The sequence below is a fragment of the Vespula vulgaris genome, chromosome 3, assembly GCF_905475345.1.
Source record: "Vespula vulgaris chromosome 3, iyVesVulg1.1, whole genome shotgun sequence".
In the NCBI taxonomy this organism is placed as follows: domain Eukaryota; kingdom Metazoa; phylum Arthropoda; class Insecta; order Hymenoptera; family Vespidae; genus Vespula; species Vespula vulgaris.
In genome coordinates, this window is record NC_066588.1 from 3,740,001 (window position 1) to 3,766,092 (window position 26,092).

A 26,092-nucleotide genomic window follows, 5' to 3' on the forward strand; every position below is an offset into this window, starting at 1 on the left:
TGGGAAAATAAATATTATATATATAATATATAGAATTAAAATATATTAGAAAAATAATATATTAGAATATATATATATATTCTATTTATTTTCCTATCACATTTCTTCTTTATCATACGTTTTTCTTTTTTTTTTTCATTTTTCTTTTTTTGTGATCAATTCAATGTTATTCTTATTGTCAAGAAAACGATCGTAATTTTGTCAAACTCGTATACTTCGTATCTCTCTATAAAACTTAGCATATTATGAAGAATCTAAACTAATTTTTATTTCTAATTCTTTACTTTTCCTTTCTTCTTTTTTTTTTTTCTTTTCTTCGATAGATCAATATCAAAGAATCGAGTCATCATAATAGAAGACGAATTTAAAATTCATAGAGAAAAGAGTAGAAGAATATATATATGTATATATATATATATATATATATATATATATATATATATGTATATATATATATATATATATATATATATATATATATCAAAAGCGAAAAGTGGAAAACCGGTGGATGGGAAAAGTGATCGGTGAAATTTATGCGAATCGTTCGTTGGGTAGGTAAATATGAAGAGAGAAGGGGTTGTTCGGCTACGATTCGATTTACGCGATTTATCGTTCTGCGAAGTGACATCCCAGCATGTTTGTATATGTATATATATATATATATATATATATATATATATATATATATATATTTGTGTTTGTATGCGTATACGAGTAGCTACGCGTGGATTAGGTTTCAAGGGACAGGAAACGCTAATGAAGGGCGGCAGGGTTGGAAAGGGTTTGGATATCGTTTGCATGGGACGTAGAAAACCAGAGAGAAAATTTTCAAATTTGTGTTTATGTCCCAAAGCCAGTTACCCTCATCTCTCTCTCTCTCTCTCTCTCTCTCTCTCTCTCTCTCTCTCTCTCTCTCTCTCTCTTTCTCTTTCTTTCTCTTTTTCTCTCATTCACTCACTCTCACTTTGTTTGTCTTTCTATCTCTTTCTATAAAATTTTCATCCCTTCGATGTAAATAAAATGTATTGTACGAATATATCTCTGATTGATATTAATATATATATATTTTTTTTTAGTTTTCATTTTTTTATTCTTTTTGCTATTCTTCTTTTTTCTCGATTATTATACTATTTCTCTTTTTCTTTTTTTTTTATGTATATATATGTATACATTTATATAGAACGATAAAAAGGAAAGAAAGAATAATATTGCTAGTATTTATTTCGAAAAAATTTGGAAAATTATTGTTTCGAGATAAAAGAAAAAGAGTATTTTCAGTTTGTTTTTCTTTTTTTCTTTTTTCTTTTCTTTTGTTTAGAAATATTGTTATATTGGCTAATGTAATATGATTTTGAAATCGAAGTGTTATCTTGTTTATACATTTTGTAAGAATTAATCAAGGGAAATAAAATTAATCGAATGATAATAAAAATTAATCTATAAATAAACTATATTATAAACTATATACGTAGAAATTGTATCGTGAAAGAATTAATATAAAGAAAAATATATACTCCAACGTGATAATTTATTAATAATAATAATAATAACAAAAAGAGAAAGGAAATATTTGTCACAGAAAATGTATTAATCATAAACAACTAACAAAAGCTTTCACTTCAATTATTTAAAAGTTTCGTACATTATTAACAAATATTAAGAACAAAATGATCACGAGGCATCAGTTCAAACATTTCATACTCTATTTATAATATTTTTATTTTCGTTTGTTTTTCTTTTTCCTATTTTTTTTTCTTCTCTATTATTTTTTTTTTATTTTATGTACATATATATTTTTTTTATTTTTTTCTTTTTTTTTTTACAGAGACATAATTGATAATTAATACGTTGGGTTAACTGAATGGGATCAAAATTGAGCGAATATGGTGAATCCAACCCTCCTTCTCTACCTTCCCCTTCTTCTTCACCTACCTACATTACTACTAATAACCGATGTTGTAGCGAGCATTAGCATTTCCGGGCGCTCAATTTTCATGAATTATGCAAAACTCCGATCACGGGGTGTATATGCACATATTTATGAACTTGTATTATTTATGCACGAGTGTTTTCTCTGTAAAGACAGACAAAACAAAACAGAACAGAACGAAACACAACCATCAAAACGAAATAATGAGAGTTTTGATTTCCTATCTCATATCTCACACTTGTAACAATTAAATAATTGAAATAAAAGAAAAAAAAATGATTTAATCTCTTCTCTAATCTTGTTTATTTGTAATTAAAAAGAAAATAAGAAAAAATAGACTTCACGATTTTCTCTTCGTAAGAAAAACTCTAAGAGGGAAAGAGTTCAACGTCGTAACGATTAGAAGTAAAGTAGGAGGGAAGATAATTCTTTTCTAATTTTCTTTTTTTTTTTTAATTATTATTAAAGACGATAAGAGACTGACGTCCCAAAAGAAGTTAACTTTTGCGACGATTAAGTAAAATAAAAAAAAAACAAAAAAGGAAGAAAAGATATAAGAGAAAAGTGATCTTTTACAATTTTTTTTTTAATTCTCTTTTTTTTATATAGTTCTAAAAAAATTTTTTTTAAATAATTTTATAAATATTTTTTTTTTTTTAATTATTATTAAAGAAATTAAGAAAATTGAGGTTTGGGGAAAATGAAAGAATATTTCGGATCTTAATAATTCTTTGAAACTCGATGATACAAAAGGGTTAACTTTGATTAATGGAACCAAATGAGAATCTAGCACGAATTCCACGAATACTACGTGCAACCAGGCGACGATTTATCAATTATGTAACCATCATACTACGATGCGCATGCGCACTCGGTTATTCATCGTATCTCAATTAATGTACGAAGCTTTTGTTCTACATATATACGTATGTAATGTTCCTATGTAATCGGAATAGTATTTCATCGTGGTTTCTCGAGTATTTCAACTTGTTCCTTTGTTAAATTGACATTGTTTCAAATTTCAATAGGAAAAGTAAAATTTGCTAAATTTCTTGATTATAATTTGATCGTTCAGAAACATTCGTTTGCTTAGAAATTAATCAGAGATGTTACAGTGTACGCACTTGTATATATGTATATATATATATATATATTATTTCATTAATTTTTGTTTTTTTTTCGACATTTTTTACAACTCTTATAATTTTTTTTTCAACCCAAAAAATTCTTAGTTAACATTTTTTTTTTTTAATAATATTTTAGTGCACGTATCTCGTTCTCATGTATACATTATATTTACAATATATTAATTATTTTATGAAACATTAAAAAAAAATTCGAAATACGGAGTTTACTCTTTCTTACTATTACAGATTCACCAATAAGTAATTATTTAATTTTATATATCTAAATAAATAAAACGACGACAATAAGAACAATAATAACATCTAAATAAATAATTTCAATATTTTTTATTAATATTCTTATTTATTTTATTGTATCTATCGAGTATCTTGTATGATTATCATTGCACTTATTATGCTTAGAATTAGATATTTTATTATCATATCGTTTATCAAGAAAAAAGATATTAACAATTCCAATTATTATTTATTAATCAACTTAATACATCGATATCTTTATTATCAAACAATATAGCACGAACAATAATTAAATAATTACCTTACCATCTACATTCCTCCCTATCTCTAAGAAAATTAAAGAAAAGAAGAAAACAAGAAAAAGGAAATAATGGTCGAGAAAGATCGACGAAAGAGAAATTTTCCAAAATGAAGAAAAATGCGTGTGAAATTTATTTATTTACTCGCATATCTTCCTACATAATATAATATATACACGCATATACACTACGCCATATACAGAGTGTCGCGACACAAATTTTGTCGTCGACACAAATTGTACGTCCAACTACGTACTTACGTTTTACCAGTATTTCGAAATAAAAAAAAAAGAAACGAAAGAAAAAAAAAATGTTACACGAGCGTAATAGCAGAAAGTGTCTCGTCGTAAAGTTACAACAAATATTGAATGAAACGATAAAAGCGATTGGTCCGCAGGTTTGACGGAAAAAAGAGAGAAAGAGAGAGAGAGTGAGAGAGAAAGAAAATAAAAAAAGAAAAGAAAAAACGAAAAAACTTGTAACACCCTGTATAAACGGAGGAAGAGAACAGCACGTATCTAGAGTTTGATATCAGTGCGACGAAAACGCACAGTGGTTACTATTACATATACGCAAGCAAACCTAAAGTAATTTCCACAGTCACGTAGATAGGTGGTCATGTCTCAGATGGGTAATATCGTTCCTCCTAAAGGAGTCACCATCCCCTTTCATCCCCTCTCCTTATCCATTCCCTTTATCCTCTCATCCTGTCTTCCTCTTTCTCTCTCTCTTTCTCTCTCTCTCTCTCTCTCTCTCTCTCTCTCTATCTATCTCTGTTTCTTTCTTTTTCATTATCACACTCTCAAAAGGGAGATACATAGGTCTAGAAAATTTGTAAATCTATTCTTTTTTTACTTTGTTCTATTTTTGTTTTTGTCCTTTTTTTCTCCTTTCTCTTTCTTCTTCTTTTTCTTCACTTTTTTCCTCGCTTCTTTCTCGATCTACGAAGAATGTACGCGAAGAAAAAAAAAAAAAAAAACATTGCGAATTCTAAAAATTCAATCAGTGTTGTAATCTTTTCTTTTCCTTTCTTTTCTTTTCTTTTCTTTTCTTTTCTTTTCTTTTCTTATTTTGTAGTTTTTCAAACGAACAATACAAACTGAACAATCTAAAAAGAAGTTGCACGAGTTAATAATAAAATACTGATATATATATATATATATATATATATATATATATATATCGTTTCTTCGTACGTTTCGTTAGAAAAAGAAAAAAGAAGAAAGAACAAATTGTAACAAAAAAAAAAAAAAATTGTCTTTTTTTAGAATTTCTAAGCCCCGGAAGCTTCCCTTAAGTATGGCCTTTTTTGCCAGACCAACCACGACGAACTTTGGCCTTTTATCTCGTGAAAACACTACCGATATATTTTCGATCGTGACATCGGGAAAAGAAATGTACGAATGTTGAAGAGAAAAATGCTGGACGAATGAAAATTTACTTGAATGAGAATATGATTCAAAAATGTCGAATTAAATTCTGAAAAGGGGAGAAAATATAATGAAAAGAAAAAGGAAAAAGTGTTTGTTATTTTTCTTTTTAACAAGGACAAAACGTTGAACACCTTTATAATGCCGAATTAAAAGATGTACCGAAAGTTCGTAAGATGAGCCTGGAGGGAAAGGGTGGGAGACTAACAAAACTTCTCAACTTGATTTTAATATTCAATTACTCCTTTACAAGACTTTTTAAGGTTAATTTTCTTTTTCTTTTTCTTTTTTTTTCACCTCGAATTGTAAAACTACCGTAACTTTTGGAAGGTCTTGAAAAAGAGTGATTGATTTTTAACACCGGTCCAGAAACTTTTGATATTCGACCAGTGCCTTGGTGTATTTAAAAAAATTAAAAAGAAAAAAACGATTATTATAATTTTTTTGATCGATACGAATTTCTTTTGATCATATAAAATTCAAGGACATAGTTTAATAATCTTCCGATCAGAACGAATGAAATAATTTCTAAAGAGAAAGAGGAAAAAGAAAATGCTTCAAAAAAAAAAAAAGAAGAAAAAAGAATGTACAGTTTAATTCGTAAAAATCGAATTTTATTAAATGTAAAAATTCGATAAAGTTTAGTAAATAATATCCGTAAGCTTAGATATACGTACATACGTGACATAAGTATGTGTGAAAAAATTACACGAATAATGTGAAAAAAGATGTCGGTCGTTAAGAGTCGTCGCTTTAATTGGATTACGTCGAACACGTAGTAGACAAGTCGCGATAATAGAAGTCAAAGTGGACAAAGCTCGTTTTCTTTTTCTTTTTCTTTTTCTTTTTCGGTTCTCCAAATGAAACATGACAACGACGACGACGACGACGACGAACAAGAAAGAAAGAAAGAAAGAAAGAGAAAGAAAAAGAGAAAGACAGAAAGAAAAAGAGAGAGAGAGAGAGAGAGAGAAAATCGACTAATAGCGATTTTCTCTGGGAACCATCGTAGCTTTGAAATTGGGCCGAGCGCTAATTAACGTCTAATTAATCGAACTACGTGCGATGGCAGCTTCCAATTACGCTTCTCCGATGGATTAGCCGAGTCTCTTATTGTAGTATCGTCATATAATATGTTTCGGCTTATTGTAAGTATCGCGAACAGGGTTGGTGATCGTCGAATTACAAATGATCAACTTCTTTTTTCTTTTTTTTTCATCTTTTTTCTGTTTTCTTTTTTTCTTTTTTTTTTTTTTTGCTCGTACCACCTTCTGTTCTCCTTATTAATTTCATGCTATAATAATTTCATGGGGTTATGACTAATCTGATTGTGTAATATAGAAAAAAAGAAAAAAATGAAAAAAGATTACATAATTAATGTTAGGTTTAATTACATTAGGTTCCTTCAAGTTCATCGGAGATTATTTAAGAATTATTAATAAGACGCAGAATTTCTTTCATTCTTATTGTACAAATGAATTTTTTATTTTAATAATAAAAATAAAACTTAATCTTCAATCAGATCGTACTCGTATGTGATATATTTAATATAATATAAAATAATTATTCTACAACACTTGTGAATATACTATACTTATACTAATCACGATTCAATAATATTTTTTATAAGTGTAACGGAATAAATATTGTATTAAAACTTACAAAAAATATTATGTTATATAAATTTCCGAATATAAAAAAAAATTAATACATATATATATATATCTAACAATACAAATATTTCACATAAATCAACGCGCACGATTTAATCATTCACGATTGATTAATTAATATATCCGATACATAAATTCATTTTGAATAAATCTTCATTATCATCCGCAATAAAACTACTTACTTTGATCTCGAAATACGTTATTATTTTATACGATGGAAAAAAATATACATACAATTATTTTTTTTTTTTTTAGTTTTAACGTATTTCCTCCATTTTTTCCCTACGTTTGTATATGTGTATATATTTTTTTTAATTTTCTTATTTTCTCCAACGTAACTTGCGTGACAACGTTCGACTACGATGATGATTGCATGCCCGTTCCGGCAATTAGTACCAACCGGTATACGCGTATCGTCAATTGATAAAATTGTTAAATCGAGCAGGACCAGGAGGTAAATCGACTGCTAGGCTGCTCTCGTGGCTTCAAACAAGGAGGGTCGAGAGTATCGTAATTGGAGGGTCGTTGTCGGTACTAGACCTTCAAATTCGATTGCAACTCTCCCCTACACCCCAACCTCTGTCCAAGCCTCTACCTCCCCCTACCCCCTACCCCCCACCCCATCATTTTTCCACTCTCGTTTTTTGCGGTCCACAGTTATACTCCATCAAAGTTAATACACTCACTCTGCCCTTGAATAAGGGCAGAGCAACGCTGCTATTGGTCTATTGGTTCGTTTTTATTTTCTATTTCTTTTATTTTTCCTTTCTCTATTTTTTATTTTTTCCTTGTTTTAACTTTTCTCTTGTTACTCTTCCGCCATCCACCCTCTTCTTGAAATTGCTTCTACATATCTTTTTTCCTTTTAATTTTGTTCTCTTTCGTTCTTTCGTTCTTTTCTTTCTTTTTTTTCTTTTTGAAAGATAATTTAAAAATTTTCTATTATCGTCAAATATGTGTGTTATGATATAACATGTAATTATTAAAAGTAATATATATATATATTATACATATATATAAATATATATATATATATACATATATTTTATATTTATATTATAGATATTATATAAAATGAAAGAAAAGTAAATAAAATTATATATATATATACTAATATACTATATATCAATTATATATAATATTACTATAATATATTATATATATGTCATAGATGACTTATGAAAAAAAAAATGATAAAATAATCACTTACATTAATTTATATTTTCAATTTTAAAATGATCATGAATCTAAAAAAAAATAAAAAGCAAAAATAAACAGAAAAAAAAATAAAACTACTTCTATCGATAAGATTTAGCCAAGGAGATTATTTAAATATAGTAGCAGTCTTGTATGCCGACTACTCGGACCTCTTCTCTATTGTTTCCTTCTAAAGTCTTAACGACCATGATACAAAGGAGAAAGAGACCGCGCTAAGTTTACGCTTCGATAAGCGTTCAAACTTTGTTGAACTTTTTACTCAGTCTTTTCTCCCACCGTCGTCTCTCAGATCTACAGAAAACAGAGAGAGACAGAGAGCTACAGAAAAGAGGGAAAAGCTTGACAGAGGGGAGGAAAATAGGGTGGTGTGTTGGTGAGGGATAAGGGTGAGATGGCCCGAGAGGGTAACTCGTATAGAGAATTGATATCTGTCTTATTTTCTGTCTCACGCGTTTCTTTCGACAAAAAGATGAAGACAAAACTTGTAGACTTTAAGAATACAATAGAAATAGTATATTTAATAATATCGTCGTGCATTTTGCATCATTTTCCCGTTGATTGTATTTTTCTTTATGAAAATAACAGACGTTTGTCGAACGTTACAACGGAAACAGATGAAATTCGAGAAAAATCGTTTATGAAACGAACAGATATTTCGAAGCGATCAATTTTGATCAATAATCAATTGATTATTGCGTTTTTAGGATCATTGATATTTTCTTTTTTTATTTTTTCTTTTTTTTTATTATTTTTTATCTGCTTTTCTTTTTTATCTTGACGACACGTCGCACATCCACAATGTGCTCACAATGTATTCACGATGGTAATATTTACAAGAAAAAAATATGTTTCGATAATTTATAAACTTATTTCTAATTTAAAAATAGAAAAAATTTAGAAATAAAAAGTTTTCTATTACTTTACCAAATAAATTTATAATACATAAATATATTTATATTTATACATATATCTGTATACACACACACACACACACATATATATATACATACATACAAACAATAGATACATAGACATATATCCAATCACCAAAATTTCTTTCGTATCAACGCAATACTAAATTTTACATTCTAACAATCTAATCCCAACATACCTGTATCACATTCAAAAAAAAAAAGAAACGAAAAAGAAAAAAAATTTTAATCAAATCGTTGCATTTCTCATTATTATAATCAATAGTACATACATACATACGTTATCTGACTATAATACAAATGAATCACTTTTTATTTCTTCCTATCTTTTTTTTTTTCTTCTCTTTTTTTCGTATTCCGAGAATAGGAAAATACGTGAATCGTCGTGTTCGGTGAATTTTACGAGATAACTGGATAAGATAGGGCAGCATTCAATCCTGAGGGAACAGTTACGATCATAGCCCATTAAACGTATGTTGCAGTTGCGGGAATACACTCTGACGGAGACCTATCACGAGGACGACGTCGAGGTCGAGTTCGTAAGCAATGACAATCTACTATCGAGCAATCCAACCCCAAGAGGAATCGATCCGAACAGAGACCTAAACGAGGCCATCGCGGAGGAACGAAGGGAAATGGACACTCAGAGATACAGGTAGACCATCTTCTTCGACCCTTCTCTCCTTTTCTACCTTCTTTCCCTTTCTACCATCCTTCCTTCCTTTCTTCCTTCCTTCTTACCTTTCTCTAACTCGTTTGTCTCATTTTAATTAATCTCATTTTTTATCAATTATAAATAATTAATATAATAAGACTTTTAATCATCACCATCGATTCTTCTATCAAACGATATCTTTTTCTTAAGTATCTTAAAATATTTAATCATTAACTCTCTCTCTCTATCTTTCTATCTCTTTCTCTCTCGTTATTCTTCTATCTTTCTCTTTCCTTTTCTATCTTCATCCTACTCAGTCTTTATCGTTATATTTCTCTGTCTCCTCTCTCTCTCTCTCTCTCTCTCTCTCTCTCTCTCTCTCTCTCTCTCTCTCTCTCTTTCTCTCTTTATCTCTGTCTATGTCTAGCTCTATCTTTCTCAATCTTTATCTTTATATTTCTCTGTCTTTCTTTTTATACTTCTATATCTTTATCTATCATTTACTTTCTCTCGTTCCTCTTTCTCTCTCTCTCTATTTCTATCTCTCTTTTATCTCGGTCTATCTCGATGAAAACTCTTAGAAGAGAATTGCAACGGTGCATATAACAATCTTTGAGAATCACGGATAAAGGAAGGATTTTGAGGGAAAATGTCGGGCGTCTCTATGGCGGCCCCTGCGTCCGTTTTTCTGTAAAAACTCATTCTCTCTCTCTCTCTCTCTCTCTCTCTCTCTCTCTCTCTCTCTCTTTCTCTCTCTCTCTCTATCTCTATCTCTCTATCTCTATCTCTATCTCTCTATCTCTATCTCTCTATCTCTCTCTCTCTCTCTCTCTCTTTTTCTCGCACGACTACGAAAGTACGGTTAGTAGTTCGGTTGCCGTTGTCGTTGAAAACAGTCGAAACTTTTACTCGGTAGAATCGTGCGGAACGAAAAGAAAAAGTAAAAAGAATAAGAGGAAGAAGAGGAAGAAGAGGAGGAAGAGAAAGAAGAAGAAGAAGAAGAATAGAGTAGGAGGTTGAACGTGATTTCTCTCGAAATCGACACGGTTCATGGAAACGTTCTTTTTTTTACTTTTCTTTTCTTTTCTTTTCTTTTCTTTTCTTTTCTTTTCTTTTCCTTTCGAACGAAACGAGAAAAACATTTTTCTAATGAAATGCAAAATTTGTTTCCTGCATCCCACCTCCCCATTTCCCTTTTTCCCTATTCTCTCGTCTTTTTCTCGAAAATAATAACCCGACGCGAGTTTTGCGAACGATCGTTCGCGACTAGCGACGTTGTTCGTTGGAACGTTCGTTTTGAAAAGAAAAAAAAAAGAAAGAAAGAAAAAAAAAACAGAAAAAAGAAAAGAAAAAGAAGGAGAGAACAAGAGAGAAGGAAAAAAAGAAAGAAGAAAATTAATTTCTTACTTACTTAATTAATTTCTACGCGACAATGAATTTCGACCAAATGGTGAATTCGATACGGAACGCAATTCTTTTTTCATTTTTCTTCATCTCCTCGATATTCCTTAACTCGAATGGTTACTTTCGTCCTTTCGTTGCGTTCGCGTGTAAAACATCAAAGAACGAAAGACGATATCGTTAAATTCTCCTCATAGAACTTTCTTCCCTCGCATAGTTATCGATATTATCAAGAACAAAGGTCCTTCAGTCATGCAAGCGGAAGAAGACAAGAAGGGAGATAGAAAAAGAGAAAGAAAAAGAGAGAAAGACAGATAGACAGAGAGAAACAGAGACAGTTGCTCCAAAAGATGCTCCTGTAAAGTGCACTGAGACAGCTTCAATGGACTCTCTCAAAGAGGTTTTGAAATAGGACTTCATCGACTAAACAGCTTGGAAAGAGTGACTTCAACCCCTTCTCGAAAACCCCCTTTCATCCCTCTCTTTTTCTCTCTCTTCTTCTTCTTCTTCTTCTTCTTCTTCTTCTTCTTCTTCTCTTTCTATCTTAAAAGAACCAACTCTGTCGCATACATATGCGAAGAAGAATCTTCTATCTCTCTTTCTCTCTGTCTCCCTCTGTCTTTCTATCTCTATCTCTCTTTATTCCATTGAACTTTCTTCGTTACTCTCTCACGCCTTTCACGTCACGCGATAAAGTTTCTCCCTTTTCTTTACCCTACACCCTTACTTTCTCTCTCTCTCTCTCTCTCTCTCTCTCTCTCTCTCTTTCTTATTTGTGTATATGCGTGCATGTGTATGTCCGTCTTTCTAATTCAATTCTCGAACCTTTGTTCATTTGAATTTTTATCATAAGAATACTATACCATTTCTCAAAGAGCTTCTTACGTTTCATTATCATTGTGAACATCTTATGATTTATTTATTATTTAATATTCGTACTAGTTTGACGAAACGAATTATGCGAACTTATGCGCCATGCTCGTAACCATAAAATTGAATTTTCTTTTATTCTTCTTTTCTTTTTTCTTCTTTTTTTTCTTTTTATTCTTCTTCTTCTTCTTCTTCTAATGGTAAAAGATACGACTTAGGTTTCGTTTTTCGCAACAATCGAAATTCACATTACGAAAGGAATGTGTTTGTTTTTATTGAAGTGGATCTATCTCGACTGTTGTTAGACAAAATGTTTGAAAATAATCGATCGATAATCATAAAACGTATCGTATTATCATTGTAAAAAGAAAGTGGTGCTTCTTTTATATTGTGCTTATGATGTGTATCTGTGTGGGTACGTATGTACGTATATATATATATGTATATATTTTTTTTTTCTTTAATAATCGAATATGTACGATATATCCAAGTCGATGTTTCGATATGTGTATAACGATATTATTTTCTTCGATAAACTTTTCTACATATATGTATAACGCATATACATATGTATATCTATTATATAGTTCCAGCTATATCCTCGAACACATAGTATAAATCCTTTCTTATCGTCGATAATATTTCGATCGATTATCTTCAAATTATTATACACAAAATCACGAAATTTTAGAATACGGAATGATTGTTCTAATTTCTTTTTCTTTTTTTTTCAAAGATTTAACAAAAAAATATTCTACGTATTTTCCAGTATATAGATATATTTATATCTATACGTATAATTTGTTTTTTGATTACGACTTCAAACGTCCCTTAATTTACGATATTTTATATATTAAAAAAAAAAAAGATTCTAATTTAATCAATCCGTTTTAATCAATATTAAATTTCGTAACTAATAGTGCAATAAAAAATAATTGCAAGAAACGAATTCAAACTCAAGTCGAGAAAATTTTATACAATATATACGAAAAAGAAGAAAAAAACAATTTGTACATTTTACACATACGGACACATATATACCTGGCTACGTTTTATACGATATTATTTGAATTATTTCGTATTGAATGATTCATTAGAAAATAAAAATATAATATCGATTTAGTTATTTCTACGAGCGAAACGACGCGAAGAAGTTAATCGAAGAAATCACATAGAAAATCTCAAGGGACAGTAACCTCGAGCGATCCATAAAGTACAAACTCCCTCTGCAGTACTACATACACCCACATATATATATTTATATATATATATATACATATATATATATATGTCATATCCGTGTATTAAACCTCTCTCCTTATCAGTGTAATATCCGACACGTTATCCACAACGACAGGACCGATAAAGCTCGTACTCGATCATATCGAAGATCGATGCGAAGTCATACCTATGAAATATAATTGTGAACCAAGTCCCAGTTCGTATTTTCCCGATGATATTAAATCGTACAACTAAAAAAGTATTTTATAAAGATGATAATAAGAAATATATAATAATTTTTAAAAGTACGTAAATGGATATATAATACATTATGGATGAAAGAATACTGTTATTATTTAGTTATATTTTTTAATATTTACAAAGTATATATGTAGGTTCGTTCAAACGATTTTTATTTATTTATTTATTTATTTATTTATTTATTTATTTATTTATTTTCGTAAATAAAAATATTATTTTTTTTTATCAAATAATATTAATATAAAATGCGATAATTAATATAAAATTAATATACGAATACCATAAAAAATAAACCTGTAAAAAAAGTATATGCTATCAATACTATATAAAAAAAAAAATATATACATATATATAGAAAAAATATACACTGTACTGACAAATACTACAAAAAATATTCGTATAATATAAGAATTTTTTAATTTTGAAACACGACAAATTGTAACAACAATATTCGCGACATTTTGAATAACAACAATACTTCGAAAATATTATTATATATTTTTTAAAGGCTTCGTAGACAAATAAAAAAAAGTGTAAAAGAAAAAAAAAAGATAAAGAAACAAACGGATATCATAGATATAGTCGATCGAGTCTAGGTTATTAACCTTTTTATGAAAGGGGAACGTCGATAGAAAACAGATCACTTATATTCTATCCTTATCTCATGCGATGCAATGTAAGGATCACGAAGTGGACCCTTATCCTATCTGGTTCGCAAAGATGCTTGGTATATAACAGTCTATCGTAAAGTTTTACGATCATTGCCAATATCAGTTAGTATAGAGTGTTCAGATCTCTTTTTTTCCATCTTGTATATTTCTATTTTTAACCTTTCGGGAATAAACCCATGGAAAAGTTTTGATACATACATACATACATACATACATACATACATACATACATACACACATAAATCAAAAAAATAATTATATATATGTAGTTTCTATTAATCTATTTATACACATATATGTGTATATAAGTTAATATATAAAACAATTAAATTATATTAATAATATAATTCTTTCTATATATCTATATATATATAAGTTTGTTTTATAATACATATATAGACATATATATATATATATATATATATATATATATATATATATATATATATAGAAAGAGACAAAAAATTGTGTGAAAGCATCACACTCGTACTTTCCCACTCTGTTCGATAGTTGTACTGGAAGTGAAGGGCCTAAGGGCTACTTTTTCTCTCACACGAGTGACGAATTTTTTTTTTTTTCAACGTAAGTACCAGCTACCTCGAGAAACTTCAGTTTTCAAAGGTTTCTCTCTCTCTCTCTCTCTCTCTCTCTCTCTCTCTCTCTCTCTCTCTCTCTCTCTCTTTCTCTCTCTCTCTTTCACTCACGATTTTCAACTTCACGTCAATGCATCGGTAAAAGTGCACTCGAACTCAACGTAAAATCTCACTCAATACTACTCGGACTTCTTCGTCGACGAAACTAAAAGCATTTTGAAAAAAAAACAAATATTTTGTTTCGTATATTTTTGAAACTTTTTTGTCGAACGAAAAGCAATTCTTTTTCTTTCTGTTTCAAAATTTTATTCCGATGAAAATTTATTTCGATGATCAAACGATCGATAATTAAAATCCTCAAGAGAATAAATAAAACACATTAATCGAAGATATTATCTATCTATGATTCTACTTTTTATAAACATAATTAATAGATCTTCCTTTTGGATTGAATATAATTTTTCTTTTTCTTTTAAGAAACGATATTAATGAAATATACATAATTATATAAATATACATATCTAAAACATTTAAAAGAAAAGAAAAAAAACAAAAAAAGCTATGAAAAAGAAAGTCCTCAACCTAATCAGACAAATAAATTACAGTAATACTTAAAACTATGGAGATAAATGCATACACCTATATACTCACATACATACAAATAACATTTATCACATATTTCATCAAATTTTATTCATGCGATTTTATTTCATGCAATCTACATATTTGCAATATTATTTATTTACGATAAGCATTGACGCGTACACAAGAGCGATGTCTTTCAGTTTTGCGCGAACGAATTATCTAAACACAATGTTACGTTCGGTTGAAAGAATGAAATATGTGATTTAAAGAGAGAAAGACAGACAAAAAGAGAAAGAGAGAGAGAAAAAGTCAAAGACATATCGTTGTGTTTACCCTTCCTCGAACGAGGCAACAACCCCTGTATATAAATCGTTGCTAGTCCACCAAGCTTATAACTCGTTGGTGTCGCGAACAATACATACAAACAAACGAACAAATAAACAAACAAACACACATACATTGTATGGAGTGTGAAGGTGATAGGTGGTTGGAAAAGGGGGATGAAGGGAGGTGAGAAAAAAATAAAACCTACAAAGCCAAAAAAAAAAGAAAACCAAACCACGAAGAAAATAGTTACTGGCGTGGATCCTCGTTAATTATTTCGACCGACGATTCGATGTGTGTGTGTGTATGCGTGAGTCTGTGTCCTGTTTCCTGTGTGTATGAGAGCCAGAAAAAAGAGAGGAAAAAAGGGAAGAAAAAAAAAGAAAAAAAAAGCGATAAAAAAATAAAAAAGAATGCCACACACGCCTAAGTCTCGGTCGACGGTATTCCAATTTGTTGAAAGTTAAATGTGTTTTACACCACCCCTTTAGGTGTACGGGAGTAGGTATATATGTATCCGGGCGTATTTTTATCGCTTGTAACTGACCGATACGCTGGCCACGAGCAAAACATGCCGTCGCGCTTCGCTTGGTTTATATTTGAAAAATATTTCTTTTTTTTTCCTTTCTTCCTTTCTTTCTTTCTTTTTTTTTTCTTTCTGGTTTGCTTGCTTGCTTGCTTGCTCCCCAGTTCACTCTTTCTCTCTCTCTTTTTTTTTTTTTTTATTAATATAGAAACATTTACCATTTTTATGGTATTACTATCCGTCACCGTATCGCCATTTTGTTTTATAAATAAAATATAATAACAAATAATCCATGCGAACGTATTGAGAATAATGGATTATTATCGATTATTTTTGGAACGTATTTGTGTAATGAAAATTTTACGCGTCGATTCGTTGATTACACGCTTTTGAAAGAAATTAATGAGATAATCCTTATCGTCGAGAACAATAATAGAAGATCAATCTGAATGATTGATTAATCGAGAAGTTATATTTAATGTTTAATGGGAAATAAATTCTTTCGTTTCACAAATTAATCGAATTTAATTTATGTGAGATCGTGTTATTTTTGTTATTATCAATTAACCGTTTATTGTTAATGAAATGTAAATTTGTTTTTGAATTATTAATCAATTTGAACTGGTATATAATAGAAATAAAATTTCTATCGTCAATTAATTATTATTTATTTTGTATATTATTTAAAGTAAATTTCAATCAAGAAAGAATTTAGGTAATATGATAGAAAGTTGATTAAATATTTATATTGTTGTATTATTTGAAATTATTAATTTATCCAAGTAAATCATATGGATTAATTATTAATCGAATATATTTAACACGGAAATGATATTTGAATTATTAATTAATTGTATCTACGTAAAAAAGTAAAGTAAATTTGAATATCATTTTTTCTTTTTATTTTAACTTTTCGACCCAATGATAACGTAATTTCTAATATTCCTTGAATACTAATCATATCCAATAACATATTAAAATATTTATAATTCGAATCTTGAAAAAATTTCATTTAATTTTTGTTTAAATCAACGTTTGTTTGCACCAATAATTAATTATTGATAATTATATATAATATTGATCATCACTATTAATAATCACTAAAAATTAAAATCTTTTTACAATTAAATTATTTTGTCTTCCCCATTTTTTTTTTTTTTTTTTTATTATGAATATAGTCGATGTACCGTAGATAACATCATTACATCCAATAATTTGATCGTATTGCCTCCCTTTCAAATCTAACAATGAAAGATAAAAGAAAATCCCGAAGAAAATCATACATGAGTCAGCATCTTCAACGAACCGATTGAGATCCTTTTTCCTCTCTCTTTCTGATTCTTAACGTCTGCCATTTAAATATGTCTCCATGAAATAAGGATTACGTGGTCGGCTTCGATTTGCAGTAAAAAGAGATGGAAATCGTCTGAATCGTGGAATAAGGGTCCGCCAAGAGACAATAAAATGTCAAGAACAGATAGATAAAAGGTGTTACATTATTCTTAGTAAGCCAATTGGAATTTTTAAATTGTTAACCGGAATAAAACAGTGACGTACTCGTACTTTTGGAAACCCTAGGAGTTCTCATTGCGAGGCCACAAATTTATTTCGATTATAATCGAATTCGTACGTAATTTTTTTATTATTTTAATTTTTTTATTTTTCGTTCGACTTATCTTGAAATACATGAAAGTGGTTTTTTATGTTGTTGTTTGTAACAAAAGTGAATACCGAAGAATGCACCTTGTGATAGATACGGTCCTGGATATGCAGGACGAGTTAACCCGTGACAAAGATTTCATTTTCTTTTCTAATAAAAAAAAAAAAAGAGAAAATAAAAGAAACGAATGAATTCGTGCACTGTAGAAATTACTTCTCTCATGAAGGACATTTCTCTACCAGAGTAAGGCTCCATTTTAAAAAGATAATTTAAGGGTGACGTAAAATCAAAGAACAATTTAAATGCGCATTTATTGCAGCCATTTTATAAAATACATATGCGATAAAGCGAATATTTTGCACATTGAAACAAATAAATAAATAAGTAAATAAGAGTGTAATAAATTATATATTTAATTATGTTACTATTAATTAATTAAATTATTTTTTAATTATTAATTAAATTATATTATTCTTTTCTTTTCAATATCGTCATAAAAGAATGTAATAAAAGAACACTTTGTTTCTCGATCCAATTAAAAAAAAAAAAAGAAAGAAAGAAAGAAAGAAAGAAAGAAAGAAAGAAAATGAATTCATTAATTTATAACAAAAGTTTCTTTCTCTTTGTCATAATTATTTTATTTTTCATCAAAATATATGTACATTTCATAAACCCATATGTATATGTATAAATAAACATTTATACGCGCGTTTACCGATCGAAAATCTTTCACAGATCTTTAACAGATTAAAAAGTATCTCGATAACGATTTCCTTAATAGAATTTACAATAATAGTTATATTTTTTGTATTGAAATCTAGGGAAAACGTTATTCTATTATCAACGTTGCTATTCACTCGTATCATTTTCTCGTTAGATTTCCATTTTCTTTCTTATAGTCATGCTCGTATAAAATTTCTATACAAAAGTGAGAAAGAAGTCACTAGTTTTCTTTTCCTCTTTCGACGAAAAAAAAATGGTCGTTAACGAGCCGTTATCGTCGTTACTATTCAATTTATTACATTTCATGGAGAATGCTCCTCTTAAGAATAAAATATCCCGATATCTTATTTATATACCTAGACTAGATGGACTTCAATGACTATTATAAATTCTAATTACCTTTAGAAAATTATACGATAGAAAAAAATTTATTTAATGTGACCTGTAAAATTATTTTTGTTCCCCTTTATCGTGCTAATTTTATTCAACAAATTATTCTTTGAAATTTCATAATTTTTAATATATTCAAATTTATTAATAATTATATATATATATAAATTTTATATAAATAAATATTGTATAGATAAATAATAATATGTATGATAATAATAATACATTGATAAAGATAATAATAATAATAACAATAATAATAATAATAATAATAATAATAATAATAATAATAATAATAATAATACGGATTAAAATATGAGTAGATAAAAATTATAGTAAAAACAATAATCTATATATTACTATTATTATTATTATTAATTTATCACTATAGATATATATTATTACTGTTATTAACATACTTTGAGTATAATTAGATATACAACGAATATGAAAACCTTTTTTCAGATACTGGACCACAACAAGTAACGGACAACCATCAGTAACCGATATACCGCGCGATGGAAAAGCCGCAATAATCGATAGCATTGCATCATCATATGCATTGCAAAGGCCAAGGTTAAATGCAACACCAACTTCGAGAACAATCAAATTGGTTGATCAAAAGAATAAATATAACGAAGGAAAATCGAATTGGCCGTATTATCAGATGTACAGGCATTCGGTCGAAGCACAAAAGGCTGAAATTTTCAAGGACATTCAAAGGAAGATGGCGAACACGACAGGTGTTTCCAAACTCGGTCAATCGTGGATGAACAATTCCACGGATATCTCGCAACAACGTCAGCATAAACTTAGAATGAAACATCATAGGCTAATGGCTAAGGGCAAACATTTGAGAACGCGTAAGTTGTTCTGGTTTCTAATTTTTTTATTATTTTTAATAATTAACAATTAATTTAAATACTCGTGATCGCGATATAAACCTTCACTATTCATAAAAGTATCATGATTTATAAGCCACACATACATGTAACTTTTCTTTAAATAGCAAATCTTATTTCACTTTCCAATTATCCACGAAATCGTAATAATTAATGAACAATTATTCGACAATGTTAATATTTCACATCTGTAATTACAAATGTGACCTAATTGTTACGTCGCAACCCAGATATTAGTAGATTTTCAAATAGTTCACTCTCTATCATAACGCGAATTGATCCGAGCTAATTTATATAAATATAATTCATTGATTTAGACCACACCTTATCTTTGATAATCAACGAATCAAAATCATGAAATATGAAATACTAACAAGTTCGATCGGTTAGATCATAAAAACGTAATTAACATGTAATCTCTCTTCTAAGATGAGGATTGAAGAAAAAAGAGAAAAGCTATTTCTTTCATCTTACGTTTATTTCATCCCCTTATATTTTGTAATCCTTAGGTCCACCGAGAGATTGCAAGGTCAGCGAATGGGGTCCATGGAGTGCTTGCAGTCGTAGTTGCGGAGTAGGGGAAACACAGAGGACACGAAAAGTGACGATAAAGTCGCGTCGTGGTGGAGCAGCTTGTCCACCATTGAAGGAGACCAAATGGTGTGGCAGCGTTAGTCCTTGTCCAGAGAACAACAAGTCTAATCTCGAAGGGTTTCATTGGTAGTCTTGTTAAGGGTGGTGGTCGCCCAACAACGACGACTTTTGTCCTAATCTTAACGAAGAGAACGAAGAAAACACATGGCCAAGTTACACCGAGATTTATTATATTATATATTCTCGGTTAAAAAGGATCTTGTGCGTGAAGATGACGACTGTAAAGAAAAGAAAGAAAAAAAAGAAAGAAAGAAAGAAAAAAAAAGTAGAAGAAAGGAAACAAAAGGAGGAAACAAAATGAGAATTAATATTCTCCCTTTCTTTCGTTTGTGTTCTCCAGACCCACACGTATGTGTGTATATATATATATATATATATATATATATATATATATATATATATATATATGTATCATATATAAATATATATACATATATATATTTATATATAAAATTATAATTGATCCCTCGGAACGCGGCAATAATCATCTTGAGAAACATAGTCCTAATCAAATCACCAAAGATTCGTCAAATTTCAGAGATATTTAATTAATTTTATTATTATTATTACTATTGTTGTTGTTATTATTATTATTATTATTATTATTATTATTATTATTATTATTATTATTATTATCATTATTTTTATTATTATTATTCGAATCGATCGGATAATTTTCATTTTTATATTTCGATCGAGTAGCCCGATCTCGATTGGAAGTATTATTTTATTCTTTTATTTTTATTTCTTTTATTTTTTTTTTTTCTTTTCCTTCTTTTGGGTCGGAGACAAAAAAAAAGAGTTTGTATTTTAACACTGAAAGAGAGAATATGATCATTAAACTTGCATAGATCATTACTTTTGCATAGATACGTATATGTATGTATATGTGTATATTGTTCGTAGTAATCAATGCTGTTCTAACGAGAAAAGATGATCGATTAAACCGGATTCAGTATTTTTTCAAAAATCCGAAATATGAAAAATCCTTGAAACGTCGAACTATGATAAGTGAAGTCAATATAATATTTTTTATTAGCCTTCAATGACACAACAATGGTTCGTGGAGAGAGAAGGGTGGAAGTGGGGAAGAGAGGGGAGGGGAGGGGAAGCGGTAATACGATATATCGAACATAATCGTTCGATTATTTTTCTCCTGAGAGAAGTTGAGATACTTTCAAACGTTAACAAAAATGTGACACTTGCTAATAATTATTTCTCTCTATCTCTCTCTTTCTCTTTCTCTCTCTCTCTCTATCTCTATCTATCTATCTATCTATCTATCTATCTATCTGTCTATCTATCTATCTATCTATCTATCTATCTATCTATCTATCTGTCTATCTATCTATCTATCTATCTATCTATCCATCTATTCATCTATCTATCTATCTATTTATCTCTGATTGAAAAATTCTTTTTTAAAATTCGACTGAACATTATCAACGTCGTAAAGTTATTGGTCGAATTATTATTATTATACCAAAGAATAAAAATGGAGGAGTCAATCGTCCCTATCGTCTCGTATGTAGGTATTGAACGGAAAACAAAACAAAAGGAAAAAAAAGACAAATAAAAACGAAAACCAAAAAAAAAAAGAAAGAAAAATGAAAACTAAGCCAAAAGAAAAAATATCCCGAAGAGATGAAGTCGCATGGAGTCTTCTCAATGTTTGCATCGGAATCAATGACAATTAAACCGACACGATCGCGCTGCGATGATAATGGAAACGATTAAAAAAAAAAAGAGAAAGAAAAAAAAGAGGAAAGGACGAAGAGGAATAAAGGAAAAAAAAAAAGAAATTTAAACAATAACACACAGAACCTAGACATTTTTTATAGAGAACGTTACAAGAGGAAAAAAAACATTTTCAGAAAGAAGTGTGTTCATATAATATAATAATATTGGTGTAGCATCGAAAACTCTGAAGCTAATTCGGGCTAGAAATTTTAGCGAAGAGAAAAATGAGATAAATAAATAAATAAATGAATGATTGAATAAATAAATAAATAAATAAATAAATGCAATAAAATAAAATGAATAAAAAAATCAACATTCAGTGATTATCACGTATAAGATTATCGGAATAGAAAACGAGCCTTTCCAAAAGAGAGTTATTTCGACATAGATCAATACTCCAGAGTTCGTATCCTTAGATCCATTCGTCATATCATTATTGGCACCGTTAGGTGCATTTTATGATGAGAATAACGTTGTTCTACTACGTGCTATGTGTGCGTGCGAGCTTGCCGAAAATATTCTACATAAAGTTAACTTTCAAGAGTAACATTGCAAAGTAATAATTTTGCAAAATGGTAAAAATAGAAAAAGGAAAAAAAAAAAAGAGAGAAAAATTTCTTGTACCGAGAATAGGGATGATTACTCGTGACGAAGAAAAAGGTAAAAGAAAAATAAACAAAAAAAAAACAAACAAACAAAAAAGGAATATCTTTTCGCCTAACGGCAGACGTATATAAAAATAATAATAATAATAATAATAATAATAATAATAATAATAATATATTAATAATAATAATATTAATAATAATAACAATAATAATAATAACAATAATAATACTAATAATAAATAATAATAACAATAATAAATAATATATAAGTAAGAACGAGTTCGTTCTTATCGTCGATCTTTCCCATTGTTGCAACGTGACAAAGGAAAAAGAAAAAAAAAAAACCACAAAAAAGAAGAAAAAAAATGAAAAGGGGAAATTTTTACAAAGATATCATCAGGTACGTCTTAGATGAGTGTATTATATCTTAGGTATAAGGAATTTAACGATAATAATTAATAACTAACGTTTAATGGTAAATCGTTAATTATTAGACGGATAAAATACTTAATAATAAATCGCTGTGTGTGTTGTCGCTCACGCAATGAACGAACAAATCGAACGAACGAACGAACGAATGAACGAATCTTCGAACACGTACCTCCTTCGCTTCTCTATTATTATATATTATATGCACTTATTTATTTTTATTTTTGACGCCGGAAGGAAAAAGAAAAATGCGAACAAATCGATTCGATCGAAAAATTGAAAGAAGAAAGAAAAATCGATAAACAAAAGATAATATTCGATGAGGAAAGAAACTGATAAAATTATATGGAACGTCGTATATCTTTCATTTTTTTTTTTTTTATAACTAGAGACATTTGTGAAAAAATGGATTTTGAAAGAAAAGGACGTGGATAATACTAACGATCTGAAACAAATCGATTGAAAAGCGAAAAAGGATTTAAGTTATTTCAGGTTCAATAAATCCTAATTAATAAAAAAAAAAAAGAAAGAAAGAAAAGAAAAAGATCATCCAAGTACACGTACGTATTTCTTGCGACTCTTTCATTAGGAAGATCTATCAAAAAAAATAAATGAATTAATTATTTATTTAATAAATTTAACAAAGAAAAAAGAAAATGATTGCTGAAGTGATTGCAATAAAAATTACTGATATTCCGGTCGTCGTCTATTTAAGCGCTTAGCAAAAAAAAAAAAAAGAAAAGAAAAGAAAAAAGGGAGAAATTTAATCGGAGAAAAAAAAGTAAGTGAAACTTGCAAGAATCTTTTTGATCAATAATATGTAAGTAAAGATCGTCTCGAAGAGAAGTAATTAAAAAAGAAAAAAAAAAGAAGAAAGAAAAAAAATTGCAAAAACGTCGATAGTGAAAAATCTCATCTACTCTTCTTCTCTTTCTCTCTCTCTCTCTTTTCTCTCTCTCTCTCTCTCTCTCTCTCTCTCTCTCTCTCTCTCTCTCTCTCTCTCTCCAACTTTCTATCTCTATCTCTTTTTCTTTCTCTATCTATCTATCTTTTTCTCTTTCTCACACACTATAAAAGGAAGCTAAAAATAAAGTTAGAGTTTTGAAACTTAAAGGACAGCCTTCAAGGTTTAAATAAATCATCTCTTCCCTGTAGTAGATAGATAACACAGAGAAAGAAAGAAAGAGAGAGAGAGAGAGAGAGAGAGAGAGAGAGAGAGAGAGGGTAGAATGGGAAAGAGAATATGTGTTAGAGTGGAGCGAGAGAGATAAAAAGAGAGATAGGGCGGTGTATCGCGTACGTTAATTGCGAAAAGGGATCTATAGTATCTCTTTTCTCTAAGAAAATGTCTGGAAAATTAATGAAGAAATGTCGCTTATGTAAGAGTATTAAGTTGCCAAGGACGGCGACGTTATGACGGCATGTCACGTCGTCGTTGTCGTCGTCGCGTTACGTTAAGTTACCTTACGTTGCGTTACGTTGCGTTACGTTGCGTTGCGTTTAAGAAATTATAAAGAGAGATAAAGAGAGAGAGAGAGAGAGAGAGATAGAGAGATAGAGAGATAAAGAGAGAGAGAGAGAGAGAAAGCCATCTGATCTAGCAAAATTTGAACAATAACACTGAACGAAACACAACAGACGGTGGTTTTCATTTTCCCTTAATAGAAGAAAGAAGAAAGAAGAAGATAAACGAAGAAGAAGAAGAAGAAGAAATGAAGGAAGGAAGGAAGAAGAGAAAATGAAGAAGAAGAAAAAGGGAAGATGATAGGAAGGAGGAAGACGTCGCGAGCTTTGCAGCATTAAGGATGAACGTTTTATAAACTAGACGATCCGAGGGATAGTTATCTTGTAAGGATAGTTTCATTTGTGTGTCCTTTCTAATGTTGTGTATGCGTGTGTATGCGTTTAGGAGAAGAAGTAAGAGTAGAGATGAAACGAAGAGGAGGAGAGAAAAGGAGGAGCGGCTAGATTTTTGCGTGAATGTATTGTATATGTGTGTGAGCGAGAACGAGGAGGATATAAAGAGAGCCGAAGATTATTATAATAATAAGAGGAGTAATATACATTTTGAGAGGAACAATGATATTATATATAATGATACGAGAGAGTATATATATATAATATGTATATATATGTGTGTGTGTGTATATATATATATGTATATATGGTCTCTCGTTCCTCTCATCTGTGTGATGATACGCGATTATGGTATATGTATGTTTTCTCTCTCTCTCTCTCTTTCTCTCTCTCTCTCTCTCTCTTTCTCTCTCGCTTTCTCTTTCTCTTTTTATCTCTCAGGAGTGAACTCTTTCGCAAAGGATAAGGACAAATCAAAGAAAAGATTCGCAAGATGTAAAATGTAAGGAGGACACGAAACAATGATGGGCGATAACAATGATAATTGTATGACGATGACGATGATAATGATGATGATGATAATGATGATGATAATGATGATAATGATGATGATGATAATGATGATAATGATGATGATAATGATGATGTTTCCGTACAAGTCACTGTGCATTTTAGCTTCTAAGGAACTTAGTCGATAGGTGATAGTGATTAAGTCAAGACACATGTAGCTATGTATAACACATAAGTTTATATTACATAATAAAATCTATCGAGAAAAGTAATATACTTTGTTATACGTTCTTCGATCCAGACCGTCATCTTTTCTTTTCTTTCTTTCTTTCTTTTTCTTTTTTTACAGGAAAGAAAAGTAAAGAAAAGTAAGAAAGAAAAAAGAAATAGGATAATTCATTTACAAGGACTTACTGTCTAACTCGTAAAAGTATGCCATCGATAATGCATCTCGGTGTGAGAAAAAAAGGACGAGCCACCCACCATCCGATCTTATTAAATAAAAAGAAGGATAAAAAAGGATCTTCTCTTTTCGTCCTTCTTTCTTCTTCACTCCTCTGTTTTCCTTTTCTTTGTCTTTTTTTTCTTTCCTGACTTTCTTTCTTTTCTCTTTATCACTATTATTAATTATTATTATTACAATTTCCT

General features: G+C 29.5%; 1 protein-coding gene across 2 annotated transcripts in view; it reads left to right on the forward strand.

Annotated features, from left to right (window-relative positions):
- LOC127062864 (uncharacterized) overlaps positions 1–25,716 on the forward strand; it is a 250,092-nt gene extending 224,376 nt beyond the window's left edge. For both annotated transcript variants that reach the window (XM_050991800.1, XM_050991799.1), the window contains exons 6-8: positions 9,347–9,519; positions 19,210–19,607; positions 20,156–25,716. In XM_050991800.1, coding sequence (XP_050847757.1) covers positions 9,347–9,519; positions 19,210–19,607; positions 20,156–20,370 — 786 coding nt within the window. In that variant the 3' untranslated portion in view covers positions 20,371–25,716. The remainder of the gene's footprint in view (positions 1–9,346; positions 9,520–19,209; positions 19,608–20,155) is intronic.
- The last annotated feature ends 376 nt before the right edge of the window (positions 25,717–26,092 follow it).